The following is a 27,947-nucleotide window of genomic DNA, read 5'->3' as shown; positions in this document are numbered from 1 at the left end:
TTATTTTTTATTGGTGTTCAATTTACTAACATACAGAATAACACCCAGTGCCCGTCACCCATTCACTCCCACCCCCCGCCCTCCTCCCCTTCTACCACCCCTAGTTCGTTTCCCAGAGTTAGCAGTCTTTACGTTCTGTCTCCCTTTCTGATATTTCCCACACATTTCTTCTCCCTTCCCTTATATTCCCTTTCACTATTATTTATATTCCCCAAATGAATGAGAACATATAATGTTTGTCCTTCTCCGACTGACTTACTTCACTCAGCATAATACCCTCCAGTTCCATCCACGTTGAAGCAAATGGTGGGTATTTGTCATTTCTAATAGCTGAGTAATATTCCATTGTATACATAAACCACATCTTCTTTATCCATTCATCTTTCATTGGACACCGAGGCTCCTTCCACAGTTTGGCTATCGTGGCTGTCTCTTCAATAAATGGTGCTGGGAAAATTGGACATCCACATGCAGAAGAATGAAACTAGACCACTCTCTTTCACCATACACAAAGATAAACTCAAAATGGATGAAAGATCTAAATGTGAGACAAGATTCCATCAAAATCCTAGAGAAGACCACAGGCAACACCCTTTTTGAACTCGGCCATAGTAACTTCTTGCAAGATACATCCACGAAGGGAAAAGAAACAAAAGCAAAAATGAACTATTGGGACTTCATCAAGATAAGAAGCTTTTGCACAGCAAAGGATACAGTCAACAAAACTCAAAGACAACCTACAGAATGGGAGAAGATATTTGCAAATGACATATCAGATAAAGGGCTAGTTTCCAAGATCTATAAAGAACTTATTAAACTCAACACCAAAGAAACAAACAATCCAATCATGAAATGGGCAAAAGACATGAACAGAAATCTCACAGAGGAAGACATAGACATGGCCAACATGCATATGAGAAAATGCTCTGCATCACTTGCCATCAGGGAAATACAAATCAAAAATACTTTTAAAATCTGAATTGTTCCGTCACTTCATTTGCTTTGCCCTTTGTATTTCTATGGGTATCCAGGTTTCTAATTCTTATGGGTATTAACTGAGCACCAACTTTCCCTGTGACTACAGGCTATGCACCCCTCTTTCCCTGTAAGGATATCCCTGGTCAGGATAACCTGACCAGGTTAGTCTTCCCAAAGGTGTGGCTCTGACAGAAACAAGCCCAGGGGACCCAGAGAGAGGGCTTCGATTTTCAGATACTTGGCTCAGCCCCAGAAGCAGTGACATGAGCTACTTATTGCCTTGCCAAAAGAAGAGCTCTAAGCATTCAGGTAATTATGATTTTGACCCACAGAAGGTCACAAATGGTTGGAATCAGCACTGAGAATAAGAGAGAAAACTCAGACACTGTTCACTCATGCAACAAGAAAAGGGCAGGCAGGACCATATTTATATTCTGGAGTTACCGTGAAGCCATTTAATTAGGAACCTGGCACAGAACCAGGTTTGAGGAGAGTAGAGAAGCCAACAGGGATCCAGAACATGAGCTTCCTTCCTTCCTACCTGAGTTTGATACTGCGTGTTATATTATAAAACAGGCCTTTTGAGTTACCTGTCCAACACTGGAGCTTTTTACCCAAGTCTATCTACATGTTCTAGCTCAAGTCGCCTTGTGGCACATTTTATATACACAGGTATTGTGGACTGTGTCCAAACCATAGTCTTCCCAGACTCACCACTTACTCCAGCCACTGTTGCAGTAACCAGTTCACACAAGCTTTGATCACCTTCACAGAAGCACAATCTGACAGTGCCTCACCTTGGGTCTGCCATATATCACCTCTTGCTTTCTACCCAGGGGGAGGATCCTGCTCGGAACTCACACAGGTGTAACCTAGAAATGTGGGGAGGTGACTCCTGTGGGACTGCCTTTGATGAATGAGGAAAGGGGGCCAACACATAAATGCTTTCCCCTTTTATCCATGAGGCAGATCAGAGGATTCTAAGATACATTTCATAAGGCTCCTCAGAAGTTGTGGCTGGCTGGGGCAATGCCCTTGGCACAGACAGTGCATCCTTGTGTTGAGTTTCTATCTATCCTTATTTCCTCTCCCATCCTTAATCCTGCTCCCTCGAATCTTGTTCCCAAATATACTACGTAACTACACTGAAGCAGGGGTCTCAGGCCCTGCTTTCAGGGGAACCCAGGCTAAGACACATGTGTAAGGAGGCTGGCTCTGTCCATAGTCATTAATGGCATGAAGGTTTCTAGCACATAGGGATTAAATCTTATCCTTAGGCACTCATCACCAATCACAGCTAGAATTAGCCCAAGTTCACACAGACAATGCTGTGGTATGACTCACCAAATTGTGGAAATAAAGGCTGGAGGCAGTTGCTATTATTTAAAAAATCATTTTATTTATTAAAACGTCTTCATTTCCCAAGGCACTTCAGTAGTTTTCACAAAAATATGGTTTTTATCCAGGTAAAGCATATACTTTAGGAGTACCATGGTAACATAATCATAAAAGATAGTTACACAGAACACAAAATATCTCCCAATATTACGCGACTGAAGTGAGGAACCCTGAACGACTGTGAACACAATCTGACTTTCTTCTTTGTAATTTCTTTCCCATGATTAGGTATCACAAAAGGAACACATACAATGACGTCATTTTTGGCACTCAGAGAAGTGCTAGTGGCTGAGGCTGATAAGGCCATGCACGAATGGCAACTGCAGATCTTTGCCAGAGTAATTTTGGGTTGAAAAAAAAAACAAAAACAAAAAGACACCAACCAGGAGGCTGAGGAACCAGCCTTTCCTAAGTCTATTCTGAAGGTCAAATAACTTAAGAAGAAAAAGACATCACAACAAACAACAAACAAACAAAACACAAAAGATAAATTCTACATCATAGTTTGAGAGAAGAGATGAGTTTGCTTGTCTCTCTCACTGACAGACTTCCTTCGAACCATACGTCAGAAACCACAGGAGCTAGGAGATTTGACTTACACAGTGGTGGAAAACAAGAAGAGTAGATTCTGTGATGCATCTCATATATGCCCAGACAAGCCCAGAGCTTGGATCAGATGTAAACAAGTCTACTCAGGAGTCGCACCGAGGGGTATGAGAGCTCACAAATCAGTGCACCTGCCCATGGTCTCTATCTGCTCAATTCCCTTCATATTTACCACCCATAGCTTTCCCCAGATCCGTGCTCTCCTGCCTGAGGAAAAAGGATCCCCGTTACTATCCCTTGAGACCAAGAAAGTGTGAGAAATCAAACTCCTTGTGCAATTCTTTCTTTTTGTCTAAGTGCACCATCAGAGGGAAATGGGGAGGGCAGGGAAGGGATGCAGGCCAGGAGAAGGTCAGGAGGGGAGATTAGGCCTCCACTCTTTTCAGGAGGTCTGAAATTAAAAGGTAAATTTAGTAGGTGCCTCTCCTATTTCTTCGAGGTCCCACTGGTTCTGGTGAAGCGTTCACTTCTTAGGGAGTGCCAATCCACCATCTGCCAGGTCTGTAAGTTAGGACGTAGCTAAAGTTGTCGGTCTGGAGGGAAGGTAGCATGCCAAGGCCACATACAGCCTCTGAGGCTGGGTATCTAGCCATGAGCAAGTCAAACACGAGGTCAACAGGATGAATGGCAAAGCCCTCCACCACTCAGGGACCCAGTGTCTACACAAGATATTTCTTATGAGACACAGTCTTCCCTCCTCACCTTCTCACGCTCTGGAGGTCGTGTTATAAGGCTGTGCTTTTAAGGACTATGGAGCTGTCTTCACTGTCTTTTAACATCCTTGTGTGGCCTGGAGTTTGCCTGTATTTTATTCTGTAAAAACAAGCAAAACCAATGTTAGGAACCAATCTTTAAAAACATGTCTACCAGTCTCTAAACAAACAAAACCCAGAACCAAGGGTATCTTACTAAGGGGAAAAAGCAATCTTAACAGCAGATTCTGAAAGGATTCTCCTGGTCTCTGCTGTCCCAGGCTGCTGTAGTGGTAGAGACGTACATGGTGACATAGTGGTCTGGGTCAGACTAGACATGGTTTATAAGCACCTTGCCATTTCCAACCCTCTGATGGTGAAACTAGTCCATGGTGTCTGTGAGAATCTGTGGGTAACTCTCGGCCAGGCCCAGACCCAGTGCATCAATCAACACTGCAACCCAGGGCAACCTTACCCCTTGACCCTTAGCATCTGGTCAATGGTGTCCGGGAGGGGGGTGCCAAAGGTCTCTGGGAGGAACAAGGTCAGAATGGCTGTCAGGATGGTCAGACTCCCCATGAGAATGTAGGGCAGGAAGCGGTCATAGGCACCTATGGCAAAGCAGACAGAACCCCAAGCCAGGGGTGTCATCAGACTCGGTCTCCCTCTCTCCCATTGTGCTCCCAAGACTCTACAGGGGACCACATGCCTCCTAGGCCTCTGCATCTCCCACGGTCTGAGCTGCCCGACTAGAATCTGGTACCTAGACAGGTCTTAGAACCGCATTGGCACAGAGATGCCCAGAGGTCCAGCAGGGCCTCACAGGGCAGGGAAGGGATGCAGGCCAGGAGAAGGGGGCCAAGCTGTGATTACTATTCCTATTTCTCAATGTTGGGTTTCCACAGAACTCAAGGTTCTCATCCAGGGACTAACTCCTCCACCTCTCCAGATGTGTCACAACTTGCTCGATTTGCCTTTAGGCTAGATAAGGTGTTTCTGCTTGTCAGATCCATGTAGTAAGTTCACAACACTTACTGGGTCCTCTCAAGGTGGCTGCCAACCCTCTCCAAAGATATGCTGGCTAGAGAATGTGCCAGGGAATAGCAGCTGCCATGAGCAAGTAATTTTAAGGCATAAACATGAATCGAGGCAGATCTATACACAGTGTAAAACCAAAGTGCTCCAAATTACAATAAATCTCTGTCCATTGGACCTCTTGAATGGCCCTCTCTCTCTCCATGTTCCTTTTATACTCTGATTCCAAGAAGAAATTTCTCCAATTAAGTCCATCGGCTCCCTATACCACCATGCAGTTTCTTAGGAAAAGGAAACTGTATCTTCTGATGGAAGGCCTGGGATGGTTAAGACAGAAACAAAACTCTCTGCTTGCGTATCTCATGGATTTCTAGCTTGTCTATAGGTGGTTTTCCATTTGCAAGGGAGTGCTTCCTCCACAGTGCGCCTGGACAAATTCCTTCTCAAGCACAGATCTGGTACTGGATAGATCTCGTTTGCTGTGTGTGCTGGCTTTGCTGTTAACAACCCACCATGGCTCCCCTTAAGGGCAATCAGTGCTTGCACCCCACTGTGCCAACATGCCCTCAGCCCATGGGACTCACCGAGGTAGACAAAGTAGGGAGACAGAATGCTGCCCAGGCGGGATGCTGTGGAGCTGACACCCACGCCCATGTTTCTGACCACGGTAGGGTACAGCTCGGCTGTGTACACGTAAACCATGGAGAAGGCAGCAGTAACTCCAAACTTGCCCACCATCACCAGGACAGTGGCCAAGTAATACAAATCTGGAGACGCAAAGGGAAGAGAGTAAATAGAAGGCACCAATTCAAGAAGGCTATGCAGCCATCAGGGGGTACCCAAAGTGAACATACTTTCTCCTTTAGGGGATATGGGGGATGGTTTCTCTGATGTCCTACTGTGGGATAAATGGCTGTAGTCAAGCTGTCCCTCCAAATTCATTACTGAGAGGACAGTAGCTGGGACCTGCAGCTGTGTGAGGACATGCTCTTCTCCTCAGCCTAGAGACCACCAACGTGAGCCCTTCAATAGTCCAAGTAGAGCTGCTCCAGGCCACAAACCATTGAGGACATGCCTGTCAAGGGGTCAGGTGGCACCCAGAACTGCACTCTGTGCACACTGTGGGATTAACAACAGGCCTGTGGATGAATGATAATTCCGTTCTAACTCTTTTCCAGTTTTATGTCTAATCAGACCTCAACAATTCCTAGGCCAGCAGACCCCTAGGAATGACCCTCCAACCTACCTTGCTTGCTGTGCCAATGAGACTCTGAGTGAACCTCTATGTATGGACACTGACAAACTCTCCCCTGCCAGGGTGCAATGGCCCACAAATGATCACCACAAAGTCTCCACCTCTGCTGTTTTTTTGGCCTGAAACGTTCTGCCTTGAGACCTCTTCATGGCTTTCCCTGATACTTCTTCTACATTTCTGCTTGACTGCCACCTCTTCGGGGCTGTTGCCCATGACCATTCTATATAAACTAGTTCTCCATCGTCCTTTACTGTTGTCATAGAAGGTAACCCAGTCTGTAGCACGTTAAGAATTTTATTCACTTGTTTGTTGTTTTCTCAACTATAGCGTGAGCTCCACAGAGACCTGGGGTTCTGTCTGTTTACTTCTGCATCATTACTTTATGCCCCAAGCACAGAGCCTAGCCCGGAGGGGCACTGGGAGCCACTTGCTGAATAAATAATGACTAAGATAGGGCCAGGTTAAATAGTCATGGTGTTGGCTCTCTTTCCTTCCCCTTACTCTGCAGAGAAAAACATATATGCACTCATGAACTTGGGCAGAGAGTAACATTAACCACCAGCCTCATATAGTTGCTCTCACCACTCCCCCAAAGCCCTGGCCATGACCAGTGCTGGTCCCAGGAGACACTTTCTCTTTTTTTTTTTTTTGTGAAGGATGCAGATATGCAAGTGAGCTGTCATAGCATGGTTTTATTGGGGGAGACAGCCTGGTAGAGAATGTGTGACTCAGCGAAAACCTTGACCATGGATGCACAGGGTCCCTACCTGGGGGCACCAGCTGCACGAAGAGAAGTATACTGCCGCCCAGGAAGAGGGCTGTGGCCATGGAATAGCGCCGGGGCATGTGCTGCAGCAGCAGCCAGGCCAGCACGTACGCAGGGACTTCAACCACTGCCGAAAGGAAGCAGTTCACATAGACGTCCCCATGCAAGTTAGGAGTGTCAAGGGAGAGCCCGAAATAGCCTACTGATATGGTCATCCTGAAACAGAGTGCAGGGGAAAGCTGGAGAAGCAGCAGCCATGTGCTCCCAACCCAGACAATTTTTAAGATACAGTTAGTGTGGAAAATTCAAAACAGCAGATTTAACCCCGTGTCTTCCCTCTTAGAAGAAAAGATAATTTCCTCCCCACCCAATGTTAACTCTGGGCCAGAGCAACATCAGAGCATTCCAAACAGAAAGTGTCCCAGCAAAAAGGCTTATGATAGTTCAGATGGATTTACTTTGTTGGGAAAAAAACAAAAACAAACAAACAACAACCAATAACCCAAAAAACCCAGAAACAGCCTTCAACCTGCCTTTCAGCATTAAAAACCCGAAGCTGAAGTACTCACAAAAGCTACTTCCCTACCCTCTAACCCTCCCCAAATCCTGCAACTGCAGAAGGAGGGAGGGAATGAGCAAGGAGGCCCATATCAAGTGGGGTGTTACAGGACTGGAGCAATAAGATGAAATAGGGACCAATCGTTAGGTCAGACATTTGGAGAAAGACCCCCGGCAGACCTTCTGTCTGTGGCAACCGGCCAGGAGGAAGCTGGACAGAAGTGGCAGATCCCAATCCTACTGTACGTGTGAGAAGAGGAGGAGCTTCCGATGGTGAGCCCACATCATCTCCCATCTGCATGCTTCCTGGTGTCCCAGAGGACCTGTCCCTACTAGACATTCTCTCTGCTGATGACTGGCACTCTCTGGCAAACCAGACCTTTATGGAGTAGAATGCTTTTAACTCATCTGCATGTTGGAACCATAGATGATACAATTAGGGGAAAAGGGAAGGCCCAGGAGTCTCTGGGAAATAAGAGCCCGAGGAGCACCTGGGTGAACCACAGAACTGGTGACTCATCGCAGACTTTCAAATCTGTGCTGCAGGTTGAATGTTGGTCCTGTCTGAGGCCAACACAGGGGTGGTGCACTGCCCTGAGGGATCCTGGGCCATTCCCTGGAAATAGGTGACTCATAGTATCCCTCAGTGAGCAAAACAGCTGGCGGCCCCAAAGCTGGATGGCACTTGTAATAAGGGCCGGGAGATGAAGTCTGCCAGCAGGCTCAGGTATTGGTCTATAATCCCAAGGGTCTGGTTGCCCAGCAAAGCCTACTGAGGCACTAGGCTGTGGCCCCTCTCTCTGGTAACTCACAAATGCCTTTCTGACACACTTGGCGAGATGCCTCATTAGAAGGAGCCCGAAGAGGCCATCTAGACCATGGCCCTCCCTCCAGGGCAGTCTCTGAACATCCCAGAGGGAGGATGTCCTGCTTCCACATTTCCAGACAGTACTTAGCAGTCTCTGTAATGGAAAGGACATAATGTTTTTACTTAGATCCTTTTTTTTTATTTCTTAAAGATTTTATTTATTTATTCATGAGAGACACACACAGAGAGAGAAAAAGAGAGAGAGAGAGAGAGAGAGAGAGGCACAGAGACACAGGCAGAGAGAGAAGCAGGCTCCATGCAGGGAGCCTAATGCGGGACTCAACCCCAGGACTCCAGGATCATGCCCTGGGCTGAAGGCAGGTGCTAAACTGCTGAGCCACCCAGGGATCCCCATACTTAGATCCTTCTTAAAGGCCTCCCCTCTCCTCTTCAGTCACTATCTGAGGCACAGGGGGGCAGAAACAAACTAGGGCCCACAGTGAGCAAGCATCTGCCCCAGGATCTGGAGGGATTCCCCAAAGAGTCTACAGCTTCCTCAAAATCCCCCCAACAGATTTCATACTCCTTTTTTGAGATTCTATCAAGCTCAGAATTATAATATGCCCACTTCTTCCATTGCAAGGCAGATCCTTTCCACTTTCTGACGACACAGGCTTTCAGTTTTGGTCTGAGACATGTCTGCAAATGAGAGGCCTAGCAGCCACTGCCAGAAGCTTTGTCTGGAAGCTTCAGGTAGGTCTCACTTACGCACCACAGAATTATGGACATGACGGTGACTATGCGGATATTCCGGGTTCGAAGCAGATCCAGGATGCTATGGGACTGCTGCTTCTCAGAACTCAGGTCTTCCAGCTGCATGAACGATATGACACAGGTACAAGAGGGAGAGGCTGGAGACTCAGAGATCCAATAATATACCCCAAACCCTAGTACCTGAGCTTTCTGCATCTATGAGTTGGTGAGTATTTTATATTTCTTTCTTGAAAAGAACAGTAAATACAGTGAGTGTATCTTGAGCTATGGAAGGCTTCCCGGGGCCTTGTCAATGACCCATTAGGGAAGGAGAATGAGAAGGAAAGGTAGGTGACCAGTCCCTCAGGGGATGCAGCCAAGGCGGAGGCCCACACTGACAGTTCCCTCTTGGCCTCACCCCAGCCTCCATCAGTGGCCACATTCCAGGGAGGACTCTGAGCATTCCTTCCCAAGGCTGGCTCCCTGCCCTTTGGGTCAGAGAGAGAAACTGGCTGTGTAGTTTATTGATCTGATATTTTAAAAGAATTTCTGCTTTGAGTTCTCATACCATGTAGTTACTGGTCTACTTCCAGGGAAAAAAAAATTCAGATAGAAAAACAGGAAAATTGACCTCAGCTTCACCCAGAGTAACTTCCTATGAAATTTGGCACAGCCAAGGACATTAATAAACCACACGTCTAAATACACTGATGTTGCTTTCTTAAGCAAACTCAGCTTTGGAGTTTGTTTTTCTCAAGTTAGCAGTTCAACAAAAGGTCAACTCTTGACTTTAATGGAGCCCCTGAAATAGCCTCATTTCCTCAAAGATGCCAGTGGGGCTTCTGGATTCACCTCCACTGAAAAGCCACCAAGGCCACCATACTTAAAAGCCTGCCCTGCCATCTCCTCCCACCTAGACGGCCATGATCTAGAGCCCTTACCAGTACATGTTAAGCGGGAGCTGGTACTGGGCCAGCACTTAACTCTCAGGCCAGGATTTCCCTGATGCCCACAGTAACTGTTCTCTGGATCTGCATCCCGAGTCCTGAGCAACTCTGCACACGCCTCAGTCTGACTGCTCCAGGCTGTCCTCACAGCAGGTCCCTTGTCTTCCCATCAGATCAGAGACACATTCCAGAACTCCATCAGCCAGCAATTACAACTTCTGACCTCTTGTGGTAGTCATGAGACTAAGCAAAACTGCCTGCTGCCAAGGGTGGAGGGAGAGGGAACAGGAAGGAGAAGCAAGACCCAGGAATCAGGCAGAGCCAGGAAATTACTCACGGTGCATGAGAACAGGGTTTGCAAGAGGGGTGGCATAGAGGGAAGAGGCGGATATCAAGAAGGACCAGGCTGCAAGATGACATGCAACAACTAATGATTGGTGGGTGTAAAGAGACTGAACATTTCTAACTCCAAATCTACTTCTGCTTCATATTTTACACACTGTATTTCTTTTAAGTGCCTGGGTGGCTCAGTGGGTTAAGTGTCTGCCTTTGGCTCAGGTCATGATCTCAGGGTCGTGGGATCCAGCCCCACGTTGGGCTCTGTGCTCAGCAGGGAGTCTGCTTCTCCCTCTCCCGCTACCATTCCCCCTCTGCTCCTGCTCTAGCTCTTGCTTTCTCTCCCAATAAATAAAATCTTAAAAAAAAAAACACTTCAAGATGAGAAACTATATTAGACATAAGAAACAATGATTTCCCACAATGGCAACTTCACAAAAGGTCTATTACTCAGAGTGTTATTCAAATTAATGGTTTATGATGGTTTCTAGGTATGATTGCCTAGAAAAGAATCATATAAAATATAACCCAAAACCCACAGGAAAGGAGAAGAGTTGGTGCCTATTCCTCAATGTGTGAATTTGAACAGGGCCTGCTTCAGGGCAGCTCAGGCCCAGGGAGGAGGAGGGCTGGGCTCCTGCATGATGCTGCCCTAAAATTATGGTCAATGAGACCTTTCCACTAGCTCCTATATAGCACTTACCTCACTTGAGTCGAAGATAGTTGAGGGTGCAACAATCCCGTTCATTTTGGCAGCCTTGCGGATAATCACCTCTGCCTCTTTCAATCGCCCCTGGGAGATGAGCCACCGGGGGGACTCCGGGATGAACCTGGAAGTACAAGGAGCCATCTCACTAAGACCATCCTGCCCAAGGGACCAGGTATAGCATATGTGCAGGTGGGAAATGGGGTTTTAGAACCAGAGTTGGGTTGGGGGAATGTCTGGTGTTTCTGAACCAAGCAAAGAGATGGTTCATACCATACCCACTAATGACCTAATGTTAAGCTTCTGAGAACCCTAGAGTGCACAAAATTTATAGAGTGGCCAGCACACCAGGATGGGATTCCTCTTCAGGCTGGTCACCTCCACTTCTGAAGAGCAGTGGTGCCACCTGCTGGACACTGCAGAAACAGCCACAAGATGGGGTCCTGAGGCCTAGCTTCTTGCCTCTGGCACAGCCCCGAGCAGCCCAGCCCCTAGTCCTGTTGTTTGCTCTTGTTGCCAGGATCAACAGAAGCTTCTGCACTAGCTTCTTAACCTGTAGTTTTTTCTCATTCTCCAGCCCTGATCCATCCGAGTGACCTATCAGGCACTCCACCTATGTTTACCAAAGCACCTGGGACTTTGAAACTTTGTGGATCTTATTTTCTACCTCACTAGATGGCCCCTGCCCTTTGGTCATGACCAAGACCCATGCTGCGCTCTGTGTCCTCTCCCATCATGCTCTGAAATGCTCTCAGCTCTGAGGGGAGCAGTGATCTCACCAACCCTACCTGCAAGGTGCAATTCCCGTCTCAGCCCCTCTATTGTGTTCCCTCTCTCAGTCAGGAAGGCCTCTTCTCTGCCTGCCTAACTCCTCGATCTCAGAGGCCCATATGGAGCTGGCTTCCTCCATGTAGCCACGCTGGGGACTCTCACTTCTAGGGCTCTCCCTCTTCTTCTGCCTGTGGCATGAGGCCTCAGCAACACACAGCCTGAACCAGGGCCTAGGCTGTCTTGTCAGTCTGATAACTTCCTGAAGGTCATGCTAGACCTCATCATCTCTCAGCTACTACTTCTTCCTTTTCCTGCACTTCGATCAAGCCTAACACAGGACTGAGAACAAGTCTGTTGACGTCTGGGGATTTTGTTTTGTTTTTTTTCTTGGCTGTTCTGAGTGTAGAGAAAAGATTCTGAAACAAATAATTTACAAGTTATTTATACTTTATATTTATATAATATACAAATTATAATTTATAAATTATTTACAAATAATTTATACTTCCTGTCTCCAGGAGCCCAAATAGGGATTTGTGGCTTGTTGCTGCCCCCTGGTGAAGGCTGAACAGAAGACATCTGCCGGTAGGCACCCCGGGGGCACAGGCGAAACTCACCACCAGAGAGCTGCACACAGCACCCCTGGTAGCGTCAGTGCCAGCAGCAGCATCCGCCAGTCTCTGATGAAGTAGGCAAATAGTGGCAGCATCATGTAGCCAAATGCATAAAATATGCACACTCCTAACGTAGAGAATATAATACGAACCGATTTGCCAAGAATTTCTGTTCCTGTTTGAAACAAGGAAGGAGTTATGTCAGTCCTTTAATTTAGGTCATTTCCTTACTAATCTTCTCTTGTATAATTTTAAACATACAAAAAAGCAGCCACGCCCTGGAGAGGGATGGGATTTTGAATCTGCTGCAGTCTGACCACCTGTTGGGGGTGCCCCACTGTGACCTCTTAGGCTTCCCAGGGACAGTCCTGCCTTGAAAATTTCATTACTTCCCCAAGCCATACGCTAAAGATGCCACAGGAGGCCTCAAAATGTAAGCCTCACGTGAGGAAGAATTTATTAAAGGGGAAGTCATAATGAAAGACTCACATGGGCTTAAGGAAATATTTTTAAGAAAAGATTATTCTATTGAATGTGAAGAGAAAGAAATAATCCTTTCAACATACAAGCTAAGGCCCAATAAGCTAGAGTTAGATTCCTCCAGTGAGACTGGTGACTCTTCAGTAAAAACAGGCCAAAGCCCTACGGTATGTACTTGGAATTGAAACTCTGAAGGTCTTGAGACACTCAAGTTCATTCATATCAATTTGTTCTCTCCAATCAGTTTCACTGGACACCATGCTTTGCAGAAGAGGTAGCTTTCATTCATGGCCCTTGCTCCTCATATCACATCTCTAACTCTCCTTAGCAACCTCAGCTCTGGGAAGGGCCCTGTTTTTTTATGGATGATCTTGGCTGAGTTCTAGTAAGATGGTTACTGAATACTAATGAGACCAAGGTCCACATCTCTGAGAGCAGAAAAGCACTGGAATTCAGCATTCAGGCTGTGTGCTCCTGGAGACTCAAGGCCAGGCACATAGGGTTCACTGCACAGCCCTGGTTGGTGCTGCTAGAGACCACTTCCCCTTGAGGGACACCGCAGCTGTCTCTAGAGAGTGGGTGGTGGGGTGATGGTGAAACACAGGATCAAGTACTCAACTCCGACTGGAGGGCCATACCCAGGACAAATGCTGCCACATAGTTGGAGATCTGGCCCATGCCCACAAGGACAAAAAGCACAGTAAACATCTCAAAGTTCTTTGAGAAAATCTGCAGGAAGCTGAAGCCCGTCTGCATGCCCATGGTCACAAAGAGCACATTCTTCCGGCCAAACCTGGGAGGGGAAAGAGAGTAACAGAGATCCAGTGAGGAGAAGGTGGCCAAAATGGGCCCCACCAAGAGGGATTTTTCCCAGAGCCATTCAGGGATGGGTCATGGACAGTACTACCAGGGTATGGGACATAGACAGTCCTGGTCTCCAGCCCATACCCCCCCCCCCCCCCCCGGCCGGATCACCATGTAGCCCAGGTACCAGGACTGCCGTCAAGGCAGTGCCAGAATTACGATAATGATTGCGAAGGACTGAAATACATTCATTATGCTGAAATCCATATGTTCATAATGGTTTTTATCTTTTAAAAAGAAAGATTTAATTTATTTATTTGACAGAAAGAAAGCCCAAGCAGGAGAAGTAGCAGAGGGAGAGGGAGAAGCAACCTCCCTGGCTGAGCAGGGAGCCTGACGCAGGGCTTGATCCCAGGACCCTGGGATCATGACGTGAGCCAAAGGCACTTAACCATTTGACCCACTCAGGTGCCCTCATATGGCTTTTTAAAAAAAATAACTTGTGGGATCCCTGGGTGGCTCAGCGGTGTAGTGCCTGCCTTTGGCCCAGGGCATGATCCTGGAGTCCTGGGATCGAGTCCCACATCAGGCTCCCTGTAGGGAGCCTGCTTCTCCCTCTGCCTGTGTCTTTGCCTCTCTCTCTCTCTCTCTCTCTGCCTCTCATGAATAAATGAAATCTTTTTAAAAAATAAAAAAATAACTTGTTTACTATGGAGGATGATGGAAAAATGGGTTATTTTAAATGAAGACTGATAAAGGAAAGAAACATTTGTCCTGAAATTCCTATGTAAAGTATGTCAACAGGAACCAATAATGAAGGAAAATATCATTTTATAAAAGTATTCCAACTGTTAAATGAAAAAGAAGGATAAAGTTAGAATATCATCATCTTATAATTCTCAGTAAATGGGCATTATGTTTCAGCGACTGCTGACAGTCATTTTATAAAGAGGTAATTGAATTAGCATGATTCTTACTCTTGCTAAAGGGTATGAACTTAGATCTGATGAAGTCTCTAGATCCAGCCACCAATTTGCAAGAAACGCAGTCAGAGGAGGAATATGCTGAACTGCACCATGAGTATGCAACCATCAAAATCCAGACTGGGAAATTCTATAGGCCTGGGTGCAAAAGATAAAACGTATGGCCACAAAAAGCACAGAGGGAGAATCCCATAATCCCTCAAAAACATATCAAAAATTTTTAAGTGGGCTAGACTCAACTTGTTTTTAAGGATACACACCTGGATGATAAAACTACAAAAACCCCACAAGGAAGTGATTACTATGAAAGCCAGGTTGGTGGTTACTTATGGAAGAGGGAGGCTGTGATATTTGGGATGAGACGTGCACGGGGGCTCCTTGGTGGCCAGCAAGATTCTATTTCTTGACTTGGTGGTAGTTACAAGGTTATTTCCTTGGAATAATTCATCAACCCACACATTTGCTCTGTGTGGTTTTCTGTACCTGTGTTCTTTTGAAAAATGTTTTTCAATGTTGGTTTTTTGATGGGTTTATTCTATTTTAAAGACAGTGTCACAGGCAGGGAGGAACGAGTCAATGTACTTCACTCAACCTAGCAGGTTCAGCTGGAGTCTGGTCAGTACTGGCTGCCACCCATTTTCATTCAATGAATGTTTATTTGAAATCAATTTTATACTAGGCACTAGGGATACAGCTGAAGTATAAAAAACAGAACAAAACTCTCATTTCTACCCTCAAAGAGCTTATAGCTATAGTTGGTGAGATAGACAGGAATCCTATTCTAATCCAACAACGACCCTACTGAATGTGCAATCACACACTGACATAAGTGTGCTGAAGGACCAGCACTCAGGCTCACCAGGAACCTATCCTGGCCTGGGAAGAGGGCTTCAGGACGTGGGCATTCAGGGAAGGTCTCCCTGATGATGGGACACTGAGATGAGGCTCAAAGAAGTTATGACTGACAAGGGGGAATAGGCAAGAGGAACCAAGCTTTTGATAATATTCACTGTATAGTGGAGGAGACCAAAATTAATCATGATAACATCTCTTATTTACCAATATCTGATAGGTGCTATGAAAAAAAAAGCACAAGGAGCCAGGGTAGTATAAACCAGGGACCCCAAGTTAGCCTTCATGGTCAAGGAGGGTCATGGGTGTAGTTGGAGAATGCTGAGAAAAGCACACACAAGTGTGGCTGGAGGGGGTGAGGAGACATGTGCAGTCAGCAGCCAGCGTGACTGTAGGGATCGCGTGAAGGGGGTGGGGACCAAACTGCAAAAGGCCTTGTTGCCATGTTAAAGAGTCTGGTGCTTCTCTCCACTGAAACAGGTTTTATGTTTGTCTTTGTGCTACTGGCCATCTAGTAGGTAGAGGCCAGAGATGTTCTAAACACCTTAAAATGTCCAGGATAGCATCCCATAACACAGAATTCTCTTGCTCAAAATGTCAATAGTGCCAAAGTTGAGAAACCCTGTCAAGGAGGAGACCAACTGCCCCTGCATTATTCTATAATAAGAGTACTCAACACACCAACCAAGAGAAGGTCCCTTCCTACAGGGAGTAACCTCCATCCATGCCTCCCCTTCCCGGGGATGGATGGTAGGGAAGAGAAAGACCCAGCGAATCCTTATATGGCACCAGTCTTTGGCAGTCTGGGGCTGGACTCAGAAATGCTTGCTTTTAAGGTTTGTCAACAAAACGTCAACCACACACATGCTTACGAAAACAGAGTCAGTCTACTGTTTCCCAAGGCTATGTGCCCTCTTGTAATTTATGCACATAGGGCAGCCCGGGTGGCTCAGCGGTTTAGTGCTGCCCTCAGCCCAGGGTGTGATCCTGAAGACCCGGGATTGAGGCCTACGTTGGGCTCCTTGCATGGAGCCTGCTTCTCTCTCTGCCTGTGTGTCTGCCTCTCTTTCTCGGTGTGTTTCTCATGAATAAATACATAAAATCTTAAAAAAGAAATTTATGCACATAAAGGTAACTCAGTAACATCAGATAAAATGTTTGTGACCACCCAGGATTATTTTCATTGCTCTTGAATTTCAGGCTAATTGATATGTCAGAAAGGAAGCTCAATCTTTGCCCTACACAGGAAGTTACTGCTGCTATCCAGACAAGTTGAGGCAAGAATCTACTGCTCTGAGGTCATCTGTTTGGCCCAAGCTTTTGACTCAGCTTACTCAGTCGGGAACTGTCCATCCCACAGAGCCTAGTGCCTCTCATGGGGGTACAAACAAGCTTGGGGGTGATGCTGGGAGCTGAAGGTAGGGCTGCAGTCAAAATGGCCACACTTTTAGCTACTTCATTTACTTGATTTAGATGGCCTTACTTAGAAGAAGTCTGCTGGAAAGCTTTTTTTTAGAGGATTTGTAAAACACTGTATTTGCCCTTCAGAAGACTAAAGTGGTCCTCAGCATACTCACTAATTTTGCTTCTACTGTTTCCTTGGGATTTGATTTGTGGAAATGAAACACTTTCCTCAGGCAATCATGGTGTTCATGGTAATAAGGTTCTTGGGCTGGCCCACAAAGATCTGCTTAATCTATGACACAGATGACCCAGAAAAATGCGTTGAGTTTCAACTTCAAACTTGGGGTACCTCTGCCTGGATTTTCACATCAAGGAAATTCCTCTCTCTGCTGTCACTCAACTCTGTGACAGGGATCTGCCAGCAGCCCACCCAGAAGGTCTCAAAGCTCAGTCCTGGGCAGCTCCTCTTCTCACTCTATACTGTCTTGTGGCAATCTCTCCCACGCTCCAGATGCTCTGCTGAGGGCCCTATGGAGCTGACAATTCCCAAATGTGTTTCTCCAGCCCACAGCTCTCATGGAGCACCAGAGCCACACATCCACTTAGGACTCTCAGTCACCTCAAATTCAGTACAACCAGACTGAGCTCTGGACCTACGAACATGGTCCTCTTCCAGAGTTGTCTTAGAGAAGAGCATCATCACCTGCTCTGCTGTGTAGGCCTGAAATTTCCCCTCATTTCCTGTATCCAACCCACAGCCAAGTCCTGCTGATTGGACCTCCTATTTCTCTCTCCATTTCTATCACTATCAGCCTAGACCAAACCATCATTATTTCCCACATAAATTATGGTGACAGCCTCTTAATTGGTTTCCCCTCAACCCCAGTCCTTGCTCTGCAATGTTATCAGATAATCGTTTAAAAAAAGTACAAATCTGGGATGCCTGGGTGGCTCAATGGTTGAGCATCTGCCTTTGGCTCAGGTGTGATTCTGGGGTTCTGGGATGGAGTCCCACATCAGGTTTCCCATAGGGAGCCTGCTTCTCCCTCTGCCTGTCTCTGCCTCTCTCTGTGTCTCTCATGAACAAATAAATAAAATCTTTAAAAAAATACAAATCTGATTATGCTGCACAAACTCTCAATAGCTCCCCACTGTTCTGTGACTAAAACTCAAACTTCTAAATGTCATCAGCTAAGCCTGGTCTGCTCTTCTGCTCGGGCCTCCTCCTGCCTCACTGCTTCCTCTTTACACCACTCTCCATACCTTCACCAGAGAGGACTTTATTCCAGTTCTTAAAGTGTGCAGCTTCTTCCTGACTCTCTAAAGTACATCTCTTTTTGCCCACAATGCTCCTTCCTCTCTCCATCTCTTTATCACTGGTTAATTTCTATTCCTTTTTCCACTCCCAGCACATGCTTCACCTTCTCCGGGCCTCCTGTCAGACCTTCTCTTAGCATCCTCTACTTCTCTGTATTGCTTACACCACAAAGGATGAGTATACCACTCAATTAGTTGTTTAATACATTCTGTCTTGCCAGAAGGCAAGTTCTAGAAAAGCATGGCCTGAGAACAGTAGTCCACACAAAACAGAGGGTCAAGACTCTTTGGGCCTAAATCCTACCACTGCCACTTGCTGGCTTTGTGACTGTGTGAGTGATTTAACTCCTCTGGGTTTCATTTTCTTCATCTATAAAATGAGAGTAATAATACTTCCTACTTCACAGGGTTGTGATGGGATTATTTTTCTTTCTTTTAAATTTGTACAGTGCTGATAAGAGTGGCTGGCACATATTAGGTGCTGTGCATTTATTAGACAAATATAAGCAATCAACTGATGCTTGCTGTTATATTAAAGATCTCAGGAAGCAAAGGTCTTTCTCCCAAAAAGGCATGTGTCTCAGTCTTGTCTAGAACTGTCAATCAGTGGTCATGGCTACTTGACTCTTTAATGCTCACTGGTGCTGGTGACTGCAAGAATTTGTCCCTTTTCCAATGGCTAGATACACTTGGGAAACACAAATCTGTGAGAAGTGCACATATTTCTCATGATTCTTAGGTAAAGACAATCTATGGGTGTAAACGTGCCAGGACATCATCTGAGTTTGTGCTATGGGATAATAAAATTTGTTCTTAAAGTAGGATGACATTCTCATCCTGAACTTTTCTATTAGACCCCAACCAGCCAGGAGGATGCTGGGACTCTACCAGGTGATACAGTATGGCCAAGGACCTTGGTGAAGGCTATTCTTCTCACTGTGGACTTCTCCAACAGACCCTGGAGCCCTGTGGTAGGAAGATACGATGTAATTGAGCCCTCTGAGAACTTTATGGAAACTATGGGCCTTTATTCAGAAAAAAATGCTCATATACAATCTCTAAAATTTTGCAAATAATTTCAAGAATAGATGAACTCCTTAAGCCATGAATGTAACTTGAGTTAAATGCCTTGGAATTACATAAATGACCTGCTATAGGTCAAAAGAGCACATGTCCTTCCTGTTGCAAAGTATGTGCTAGAACCATAGGTAGCTAAGCGGTATCAGCCCTATGAACACAAGAGTTCTGCCTTTATGCCACTACAGCCACTACTGTCTAGTTAGATCTCCTCTCATCATGCAGAGAAAATGATGGTTGGGGAACACAGAGGTGGCCATTCATTGTACACTTGAAGATCTTCAATAAAGTTCTCTGCATGTGTGTGTAGTGTCTACCTCTCCCATGGTCGGGGACATGAAAGAGTTACCTGGGGAAGGCCAGCCAGACTGGTACAAGAAGTGAATCATGGCGTACTTTCTGGTCAACTAGATCATGGATACACTTAGCTCAGGTTGTTCTATTCAGCAAGAATGAGGGAGAAGAGGTTATTGGCTCTCTTCTTTACTTGGTATGAAGTCTAAAGTATAGACACAGCTTCTTCTTCCTGGGCTGAGAGAACACTACCATCTCAAGTTAAGAGCCAGGCACATATATGCTCCTTACTCAGTGCCATGGTCCCCTGCAGCTGCAGCAGATAGACACCCACCTTACCTGTCTGAGAGCTGCCCTGAAATGAAGGAGCTCACCAGCACACCCACGAAAAACAAGGAGACCGTGAGTGGGGCCTTCCAGTCGTCCTCACACACCAGGTTCCACTGTAAGGGGAGCAAAGAGATGCATCACTCACTTCTTTTGTTAAAGTTTTAAATTTAAGGCCTCTTAGAAAATGAAATGAGAATGTTCCCTATCCCTGCAGGCTCTGTTTGCAGTATTGAATGGGTGCATGAGCTCATTCAGGCAGCCAAAGGCTTGTCTGGACAGCAAAGCAGAGAGGTTCCCCCTCACAGGAAGAGTAGGTCCCCTCTCATTCTGGTTTTCATAGCTTTCAGCTCCATTGTTTTGTGACCAATTTGAGGAGAGAGGATAGATAGGGAGCAAGTACAGTGCCCATGTGTCAATCCAGGAAGTGAGGCCTTTCATGGCTGCTTCTAAGAATCTGGGGGGAGCCAGATGTGGATGGGGCAGGGGATCCTTTCAGTGGGGTTCAGGCCATTGACAGGAATGGCACAGGAGTGGTTCTAGAGCAGGGTTCTGGGGCTCTAAGAGTCAAGGCATCCAGCAAGGGACTGAGGCCACAAGGCCTGGGATGTACCTTCTAGATCTGTTCTTGCAGCTCTGTTGAGGCCCCCCTCTGAGCCAATGAGCGCTGGGACACTCAGATGACATTTACAGCTGGGATCCCTGATGCTGTGCCAATAACACCAGGCCCAATTACAGCCAAGAGTTCTGAGGTGGAAGTCAAGAAATTGGATTTAGCCTCTACTCTACAGTTAGCTGGTTATCCAGGGTCAGTCAAGATTATTCCCCCAGTTTGCCTTCTTCTTCATGTGTAAAATAGGGGTTGGGGTACAGAACAGGCCGTACTACTTGAGTTTCCCAGCTCCCAATGTGCAGTTCTATCCACAATTCCCAAGAAAAGAAGTCTGCAAGCATGGGGAAGCAGCTGAACATTCAGACTCTGGGTTGCCTTAGCCAAACAAGGAGCTAAAAAAAGGGACGAAAAGCCAAAACAAGAAGCTTGGTGGTTCCCAGAAAAATGTTTCCTAGCACAGAGAGATAGTGCTCAGTAATCACCGAGAAGGCTGCCCTTCAGGGAATTCAGACCCTGGCCCGCCTGGTGCCAGGCTGCTGACCTACACTCTGTGGAGCTTGTTGGCTCCCGAGTAACAAACAGGGGGAGTCCATGGCTTCCAAGAAAGCATTTCTTCCAGGTCAGTGACAGAGGAAAAAACAAGTTTGCTTCCCTGCTGGGCAGTATATGCACACAACCTCCAGGCACCCCAGAGGGGGTGGGAAGCAGTCTCCAGGGTGGGCATGAAAAACTTCCATAGCTAATAAGGATCACTTAGTCGCATAGCTGGCTCTTCACTCTGGAAAAAACATTCACCTTGGATGGCATGAGAATGCTGTGGGGATCCCTATACCAAGGAAGAGGTAGGATTTCAAACTCCTATCTGGAGAAAGTTCTAATTAGCAGGAGGCCAGAATATTGGAGCATCTGAATACTCAGGCTATAGCAGCCCTCCCACCTCTGCAGCCTCAGTGGTTCTAGCACCTAGGTACCATCTCTCTTCTAGAAGGGTCAGTGCTCCTCGGGCAGCCCCCATACAGACATGACTGCTAAATTTAGGACAGGAGTGGCCAGGGAGTCAGAGCTAGGGGACTTGGTGATGGGGTGCAGGCCTCTGGGTGTTAGATAAAGTATTAGGCAGAGTTTCAGGAGCCAGATTATAGCTACCGCTGCTTCTATGATGGGATCTATTTCTAGCCAGCATGTGTTAACTTTTGCAGCAACAGAGATGAAAAACTGAAGAGTCAGTGGCTGCTTCTCATCGGGACTCTAAGGGATGGGATTCCATAAGGCTGAGCTAGACTACATATCCACAGGGGCTTCTACAGCCCTCTCCACTGATAATGTCAGATCCCCCAATATAGGCTGGTAGGGAATTCTGAGCTGATAAGGACAGGTGCACCCGAAACCAGGTCAGACTATGCTTTGCAGCAGACAAGGTATCTGTCATGCTCATCTTGGGATAGATGATAGATAGATAGATAGATAGATAGATAGATAGATAGAAAGATAGAGCATCTTTCTAGGGCCTGCAGCCTCAACCCAGCCACTTGGTCCAGCCTGTCCTTACTCTGGGCAAATGTGTAACTCCCTGGAATAACTGGGCTCTCTGTCCGCCACTGAAGATCGGTTTTGTTTGTTTGTGTTTGACAGTGAGGGGGAGCGCCAGAAGGAGAGGAAGAGAATGGATCTTAAGCAGACTCCATGCCCAGCGCAGAGCCCAACATGGGCTCAATCTCACGACCCTGAGATCATGACCTGAGCAGAAATCAAGAGTCAGAAGCTTAACCAATTGTGCCACCCAGGCATCCCACCACTGATGATTCTTAACAATCCTCAGGATCTGGTTTTAGCCCTCCAGAAGCAAGCATGAGTTAAGACTTCCTTCCCACTGGCCATACATAGAGAGCCTATGGGTAGGGCCAGAAGACATAACTGGTCTCAAAAAATGAACACAAGAGCAGGCACGGATCAGATCCCATCCACCCAACCCGTTCACTTACCTGTCAACCACCACATGGATTGCAATGGGGCCAGGACTTGGCTTGCATCCTCCTTAAGAGGAGCAGGATGAGAATCTCAGAGTCCAGGCCATGCACCCAAGGCTTGTTGCATTTCCAAAGAAATCTAGTGTTCCTATACTGAACTCCTGGCTCCCCAGCTGTGACTAAAGCAGCTACAGACTAGCTCACTGATGCTTCCACTTGATACGTCCGATGGGCTGTACTGGCTAATGATAACAAGTCTTAAAGTTAGAACCAAATATGTGGGTTTAAGATTCAAGTCATGCATCTAGCATTGTGACCCCTCAGCTGAGTGAGCTGTGAAAGTGGGCACAATATGAAAAAAATCTGGGAGCCACTCTGGCAAGGGGCCTAAACTTGCTATCCTTCCTGGTCAGAAATGTCTCTGTCTGGTGGCGATACTTTCACAGATCTCTCTCTCTCTCTCTCTCTCAAAGCTTTTCAAATCGCACACTTTACTTATGTGCCATTTATTTTATGTCAGTTATACTTCAATAAAGCTGTTAACATTTTTAAGAAGAGAGAGAACCGTGTCTCTTGTACACACCATATAATTAGAGCTGCTTCTCAGTTATGGGAAATAGAGGGATGATGTAGCTCCCTGGGACTAAATGTTCTTACTTATAAATTGGCTGGAAGGGAAAAAAGATAGGGTCTGTGCCCATAGGGCAGAAGCTCTTCCCTGAGATGTACCTGGCCTGACCGCATCAATGGTCAAACACCCAGGTAAGCATCGCCTGTTACTGAATGCCATGTATTCCTTTTTTTTTTTTTAAAGGTATTATTTATTTATGATAGTCACAGAGAGAGAGAGGCAGAGACACAGGCAGAGGGAGAAGCAGGCTCCATGCACCGGGAGCCCGACGTGGGATTCGATCCCAGGTCTCCAGGATCGCGCCCTGGGCCAAAGGCAGGCGCTAAACCGCTGCGCCACCCAGGGATCCCACCATGTATTCCTACACACATTTTGTCCTGCCTCCTGCTGCAGTTAATGGCAGATCCTTATCCCAAAGTCGTCAGGGCAAGGAGACAAAGAATTTGCTGCTATATCCTCTATAATGCTTGGCAGTGCCCTGCAGAGGAGAGGCTATTTTGTACAAAAGTGAGGGAAGGAAGAGAGGAATAAAAGGGCTGTTAACTTTCAACACCCAGTTTCCCTTCTGTGAATGAAACTGTCCTTTCCTTCTTCAGCTCTTTAACTTCAGACAGCATTTCCTAAATTGTTCATTAATACATTCGACAAAAATTTCCCAGAGTACCCCAGTCTGTATCCGGCATAATGTCAGGGAGATGCAAAGATGTAAAATTGTCACAATGTTTAGTATCCTTTGGGCTTGACCTTAGGCTTGGCTGCTCAAAACCCAGATGAACTCTGAACTTCAATCTCTAGGACAGATTTTATTATATTTTCTTTCTTTTCTTTCTTTTTCTTTTCTTTTCTTTTCTTTCTCTTCCTTCCTTCCTTCCTTCCTTCCTTCCTTCCTTCCTTCCTTCCTTCCTTCCTTCCTTCCTTCCCTCCCTCCCTCTTCCTTCCTTCTTTCTTTCTTTTTCTTTCCTTCTTTCTTTCTTTTTCTCCTTCACCCTCTTCCCTGTGTCAGCTCAAGAACTTTGACCCAAAATGTTTGTTCTCCGCTAGCTAGCGTAGGTCAATCTGACCTCTCATAGCCAGATGGGTCTGCCATGACTGTGTGTGCACAGGGACCTAAGGAACCCAGCAAGTGACTTCTCTGGCTTTGCCATAAGCTCCAAAGGCAAGGCTAAGTGTCTGGGCTTCCCCAAGTGACACAGTAGGCAAAAACTCAGCAGTGAAGCACAAGCTCTAGGTCTTTCCACAAGGAGTCAGCCCAGCCCTGCCTCCCAGGCTTTTCCTTCAGGAGGGCTTGTAGATAAAAGTGGGGGCTCTCCTATCTTCCAAGATGATCTATACAAGAGATAAGAGTGATAGAAAAGATAGTCTAGAGAAAGAGGCTTTCCAGGACAATAAGGAATGGAGTCAAAGTATTGCTATGGGCTGTGGGAGGAGGCTTCAGAGAAGGAGAGAAAGGCCAGAAGCAAAGGGACAGAGACAACTGCTAGGTCTTCGATGAAGAGACCTCAACTCATGGGTGCCAGGGGAGCTGTAAGTTTCTAAAAGAATCTTTCTGGCTAGGGAAACATCTAAATGCAGGAGGCTGGGACAGCCTGAGAAATCACCAGGTTCCAGAGGAGGGGAAAGTCCTGGGCCAAGAAGCTCTCAGGGATTGGAGCAGCATGGCAAGGAGTGCTGGCTGATTCTCCAGTACTCCAGCCATGACTGAGGGGCCGGGGAAGGGGCCACCCTAGAAGTACGAGGCCAAACTCTTCCCCAAACATTCCTTTTCGCCTCATAGCGTCCCCTCCTTTCCACCAATTCCAAAACCTTGTTGCAGATCCATATAGGGGCAAGTCACAGTTTGTGGGCTGGGGGATTACATTTTTCTTAAAATATTTCAGTCAATGCTTTTTGACTACCTCCCAGTTTCCCTTCTGTGAATGAAACTGTCCTTTCCTTCTTCAGCCCTTAAACTTCAGACAGCATTTAAGTTGTTCATTAATACATCCAACAAAAATTTCCCAGAGTATCCCAGTCTGTATCCGGCATAATGTCTGGGAGATGCAAAGATGTAAAACTGCCACAACATTTAGTACGACATGTACATTCTTCAGCAAAGAAAAAAAAAAAATCAACAGGAGACCTATGGTTCTCATCTTCTGTTGAAAAATAAAGAATTCAATACCAATGTACTTATAAACACCTCTATGTAGGATCCAGGGCAGAGGGCAGGCTTGAAACATTTAGCAGACCTGGAACTAGTTGCAGTGGTCAGCAGGCTAGGTCCGTGTTGAAAGAAAATCAGAATATTAATGCAGTAACTTGCAACAGTGACTGTTCATCTGGGAGAAACAAGCAGTCTTGGACTTAAGAGTCAGACATTCCAGCATCCCCAAACAAAAGGCTAAGTAATGTATTAACCTCGCCTCCCTGCAAAGGCGGACAACCCATAAGTAGGTAAAAGGGCATACAGCTCTTATGAAACCGCTAAGATGGCTAAATAAATAGGCTAAATACAAAAAAGGAAAAACTGACATTGGCAGCAATGTAGCCGCTGTTCAAGGACCCCTTCATTAGAGTTGCTCTTGGGAGCTCATCAGTGCCATCACCAGCCTCACTCAGCCCAAAACAGGATGGCGGGGCAGTGAAGCAAGAGCAAATGACGTGAGTAAGCCAAGGGACTCTAGAAGTCAGGGTAAAACCCACAAGGATGCCATGAGCTTCTTCTGACTTCACTGCCTCTCCCTTCCGTGTGCAGCCAGAAGCAAAATTTGCAGGGACTTCCATGTCATGAAGTATGTTTCTCTTTGGTGGCCTCTGCCAGCAACCGGAGGGACAACCACTGTTTCCACAACTCTCACTGGCTTCCAGGAGTGTAACAGACTGCCTTGTGAGGCATAACAATGCCTCAGGACACTGCCATGATGTTACTAGCTGAGAGATCCCAGTGGGGCTCAGATCACACTCCTACTATGTATATGTGGGAGTAAGGGAGGCACAGATGCTAGGGGCATCAGATGTCCAAACAGAGAGAGAGAGAGAGAGAGAGAGAGAGAGAGAGCTCTAATCCCACCCCCACCCTCCCCTCCAGCCAAGAGTCTCAGAGCAGTGATTAGATTCCCTTGAAGGGTGACACCTACAGAAGAAACATTAAGAGGGAGCTCAGGACCCGGGTCAGCCCTTTTGGTTTGAAGCCATACCAAGACCTATGAGCCTTCCCCTTTGGCCCTTACCCTGTGAACTCTGCCCTCCTTCTATGTTGTTTCCTGCTGTACCAGTCTTTGCATATAAACACCTCAGACTCAGAGAGGCTGCCACCTCCAGAAAGCTTTCCCAATTTGTGAATCCCTGATCCTGACACCCAGAGAAACTGGGCACCCTGGTGCCTACTGAGGATTCTTTTCACTGCTCTGCTAGCTCATTTCTGCTAAGACTCCGGGGAGTTTAGCGTTCCAGCATCTGAGTAAGATGCAAAGCACAAGTACATGCATCCATTAACATCACGCCATGTATCTAGCTCTAATGGCTGCAGGGTCACCAGGGGACATACAAAGCCACTCCAAAAGGAAAATCCAAGGGGTTGGGGAGTGAGAAGTTCCCACCCCACACACATACAATTCCTATTAACTAAAAGTTGTATGCTTTAATTACCTCTGCCTCCGATATTGCCTTTGAATACTCTAAAATATTCCAGACCAACAAGTCACCCTGAACGGATCTTCAGATGCATGGACCCTAAAATTCTGATAACTAACCATAAGCAAAAAAAACAATTCCTGACAAGGTATGACCAGACTTATTTTGGGTGAAGGTGGGTGAGGAAAGAGTAACTGGAGAAAGGAGCATGTGACAATTTTATACACACGCTTCCTTTAGCTTTAAAAGTTCTTCAAGAAGTGTTTCTCTGGGGATCCCTGGGTGGCTCAGCGGTTTAGCACCTGCCTTTGGCCCAGGGCGCGACCCTGGAGTCCCGAGATCGAGTCCCACGTCGGGCTCCCCGCATGGAGCCTGCTTCTCCCTCTGCCTGTGACACACTCTGCCTCTCTCTCTCTCACTCTGTGTCTATCATAAATAAATAAATAATTCTTAAAAAAAAAAAAAAAGGAAGAAGTGTTTCTCTCTCTCTCTCTGAACAGATGCCAAGAGACTAGAGGAAAAACTGTAACAGCCCCGAAGCCCAAGCTCTAGCTCTGCTCCATTCAACCCTCCCACTTCCATCTAGGAAAAGTCTTTGATCATTCGGGGTCTTGGAGTATCTGCCAGGGGCCACCAAGGCCTTCTGGGTTCGTCTTCGAGGTGGCCATCAAGATAGGTGGCCAGCAGGACACCCGTGCTATGAAGGGCATGGTCTGGTTAGAAGTCACTTCGCAAAGTGGTGCTCGGAGGATGTCCACTTTGACGTGTGTAGTGTGTTGGGGATATAGAGGGGCAGCATGCAGCGTGCACCTTTTCGGGAGGAGGGCCGAGGTCCTCCCCTCGTCCCGGGCTCGGGGCTCCGGGCTCCGGGCGCGGCGCGGGGGCTGGTACCCACCTCGGTCACGATGGTGGACTGGTAGACGTCCTGGCTGAACTCCCAGCCATCCAGGCAGCTCTCCTGCTCCAGCTGCTCCAGGTCCACATCGCGCCCCGGCTCCAGCCCGAGCGCCGAGAAGTTGGCGATCGCCGCGAGCCGGTAGCGCCGGCAGCTGTGCGGCACCTCGCGGCCGTCCTGCAGCCGCAGCGGGATACTGTGGTTGCGCCACGCGCGGCTCAGGTTCGCGGCGTCGGGCACCCGGCAGCGGTGCTCGGGGGTGGCGGCCAGGAACACGGCTGACATTCCATTGAAGCCGTTGGGGATGATGCTGGCGCTGAGCAGGAAGAAGATGAGGCGCTGGAAGGGCCCCCACTCGCCCAGGAAGGTGGTCACCTCGTCGTAGTCCCGCATGCCGCCTCCAGCGGCCCGCGGCGCGCGGCCGGGGGTCGAAGGACGCGGCGCCGCGCGGAGGCAGAGGCGGGGCGT

General features: G+C 47.0%; 1 protein-coding gene and 1 long non-coding RNA gene across 8 annotated transcripts in view; one reads left to right on the top strand and one right to left on the bottom strand.

Moving 5' to 3' along the window:
* LOC144322076 (uncharacterized) overlaps positions 1–22,899 on the top strand; it is a 36,096-nt gene extending 13,197 nt beyond the window's left edge. Inside the window, exons 2-5 of one of the 3 annotated variants that reach the window (XR_013387653.1) lie at positions 10,889–11,013; positions 12,128–12,194; positions 18,918–19,034; positions 22,007–22,899. This is a non-coding gene — a long non-coding RNA (uncharacterized LOC144322076). Of the gene's footprint in view, positions 1–10,888; positions 11,014–12,127; positions 12,195–18,917; positions 19,444–22,006 lie in introns of those variants that run through there. The other 2 variants (XR_013387654.1, XR_013387652.1) reach the window with 2 other exon arrangements.
* On the bottom strand, positions 226–27,947 carry SLC22A5 (solute carrier family 22 member 5). 5 transcript variants are annotated; one of them, XM_077911615.1, is made up of 11 exons: positions 27,480–27,947; positions 19,774–19,877; positions 13,323–13,496; positions 12,102–12,398; positions 10,836–10,962; positions 8,869–8,969; positions 6,732–6,946; positions 5,294–5,476; positions 4,150–4,285; positions 3,685–3,795; positions 226–447 (listed from the first exon to the last, which is right to left on the bottom strand). In XM_077911615.1, exons 1-10 carry the CDS (start codon positions 27,870–27,872, stop codon positions 3,708–3,710), a joined length of 1,818 nt encoding a protein of 605 aa, XP_077767741.1. In that variant the 5' UTR covers positions 27,873–27,947; the 3' UTR covers positions 226–447; positions 3,685–3,707. The 5 variants fall into 5 exon arrangements, with proteins under 5 accessions (XP_077767741.1, XP_077767740.1, XP_077767742.1 ...); XM_077911614.1 differs by lacking the exon at positions 226–447 and adding an exon at positions 2,356–3,483; XM_077911616.1 differs by lacking the exon at positions 226–447 and having other exon boundaries at positions 2,356–3,795; positions 12,227–12,398; positions 13,342–13,496; positions 27,480–27,942.

The sequence above is a fragment of the Canis aureus genome, chromosome 10 (assembly GCF_053574225.1).
Source record: "Canis aureus isolate CA01 chromosome 10, VMU_Caureus_v.1.0, whole genome shotgun sequence".
NCBI classification, from domain to species: domain Eukaryota; kingdom Metazoa; phylum Chordata; class Mammalia; order Carnivora; family Canidae; genus Canis; species Canis aureus.
This window is presented reverse-complemented; position numbering and strand designations above follow the sequence as displayed.